We start from the raw sequence: 1,370 nt of genomic DNA, 5'->3' as shown, positions 1-1,370 counted from the left end.
GATTACTCTGCTCGGGCTCAGGTGAGCGCTGTCAGGGAATATTTCACCTATAAGCAGGCAGCCTGTGTCTTCTGGAGCTGCAGCAAGCGCTAACTTTTGCTCCTGTGGAATCCCTCCTGTGGCACGGGGATCCTGGCCATGCCCTGGGCTCTGTTTTGGGTCCTGCCAGGGCAGCAGAGCATCCCTCCTTCACCAGGCAGCCCCAGGAGCTCAGCTGGGAGAGAAAACAAGGACATTTGTGTCTGTGTTTCGGTAAAATGAGCAAACCCTCTGTTTCCTGATGATGCACATGGAGGTGGGATGGGTTTCACACCGAGCTGCAGACCTGTTCTGGGGCATTTTGCTGAGCCCAGCCCCAAGAGCTGCCGGGGACAGGAAGGAAAATGAACCACGCTCAGGATAGACACGTTTGTTGCTCTATATTTAGGAGTATAATAATTAAGGCTGGTTGTTTATCTTGACAAACATGGTAATTAATAGTGTGTGGCAGATGAACAAATCCTTCCTGCACCTGGAAACTGAGTTGTCTCTGCGAAGGGCGAGGGCCTTATTAAAGAGCTGCTGCTGTTTAGGGAACATCTGGCTGTTTGCTTTGCCCCCTGCCCAGGCATGTGGGCTGGGTGCTGGTGGCCTCTGAGGCATGCATAAGGGCCAATGGCACGGAGCAGAAGGCTGATGGATAGGCAGCGGTGGGAGGGCAGCACGGCCGGTGGGGTGCGAAGGGGCGGCACCCAGGGGTGCAGCGGAGTAGGTACCAGCATGCAGAAACTTGCTCGTAAATGCAATAGGAAGTCTTGCTGGCTGGGGGCACAGGTCGGCTGGGCACTGGAGAGGCATCTCAGAGGGCAGGCAGCTGGGCTAAGCCTTCACCAGCCGTGGAAGGGAGGGCAAGGTTACGAGGGCGGGTGGCTTCGTGCTCTTCCCACTAGATGGGGATGGAGGCATTGCACAGAGCGTGCTGGGGCTTGCCTCAATGCTGCCCGCAGAGAGCACCCACGCTTGGCCTTCCTCCCGGCGTCTTCCTCAGGCGGGCACTGTGCCAGCGGGGTGCCACAGTCTGGCTCTCCCCGGTGCTCCGGGCTGATGGGGTCTCACTTCTCTCGCAGATGCTGCAGGACTGCCCGAAGGCCCGCAGGGAAGTGGAGCTGCACTGGAGAGCGTCGCAGTGCGCGCACATCGTCCGCATCATGGACGTCTACGAGAACCTCTACCAGGGGAGGAAGTGTCTGCTCATCGTCATGGAGTGGTGAGTCCCTGGCGGTGCCGCTGCGGGTGGGCTCGCTCCACCGGAGCACCCACAGCCCTGCGAGGCGGTGGGGTGATGCCAGCAGGGGATGACCACCTTCCTGCGGTGCTGCTGGGGACCCCAG

General features: G+C 59.5%; 1 protein-coding gene across 1 annotated transcript in view; it reads left to right on the top strand.

Annotated features, from left to right (window-relative positions):
- The window catches only part of MAPKAPK2 (mitogen-activated protein kinase-activated protein kinase 2), a gene marked incomplete at its 3' end in the record, with an annotated part of 7,871 nt that overhangs the window by 1,974 nt on the left and 4,527 nt on the right, over window positions 1–1,370 (top strand). The window contains exon 2 of the mRNA XM_010145862.1: window positions 1,107–1,246. Within this exon, the coding sequence (XP_010144164.1) occupies window positions 1,107–1,246 (140 nt within the window). The remainder of the gene's footprint in view (window positions 1–1,106; window positions 1,247–1,370) is intronic.

This window comes from Buceros rhinoceros, unplaced genomic scaffold (assembly GCF_000710305.1).
Source record: "Buceros rhinoceros silvestris isolate BGI_N320 unplaced genomic scaffold, ASM71030v1 scaffold23701, whole genome shotgun sequence".
Classification (NCBI taxonomy): domain Eukaryota; kingdom Metazoa; phylum Chordata; class Aves; order Bucerotiformes; family Bucerotidae; genus Buceros; species Buceros rhinoceros.
The sequence above is the reverse complement of the archived record's forward strand: the minus strand, read 5'-3'. Positions and strand labels throughout refer to the sequence as shown.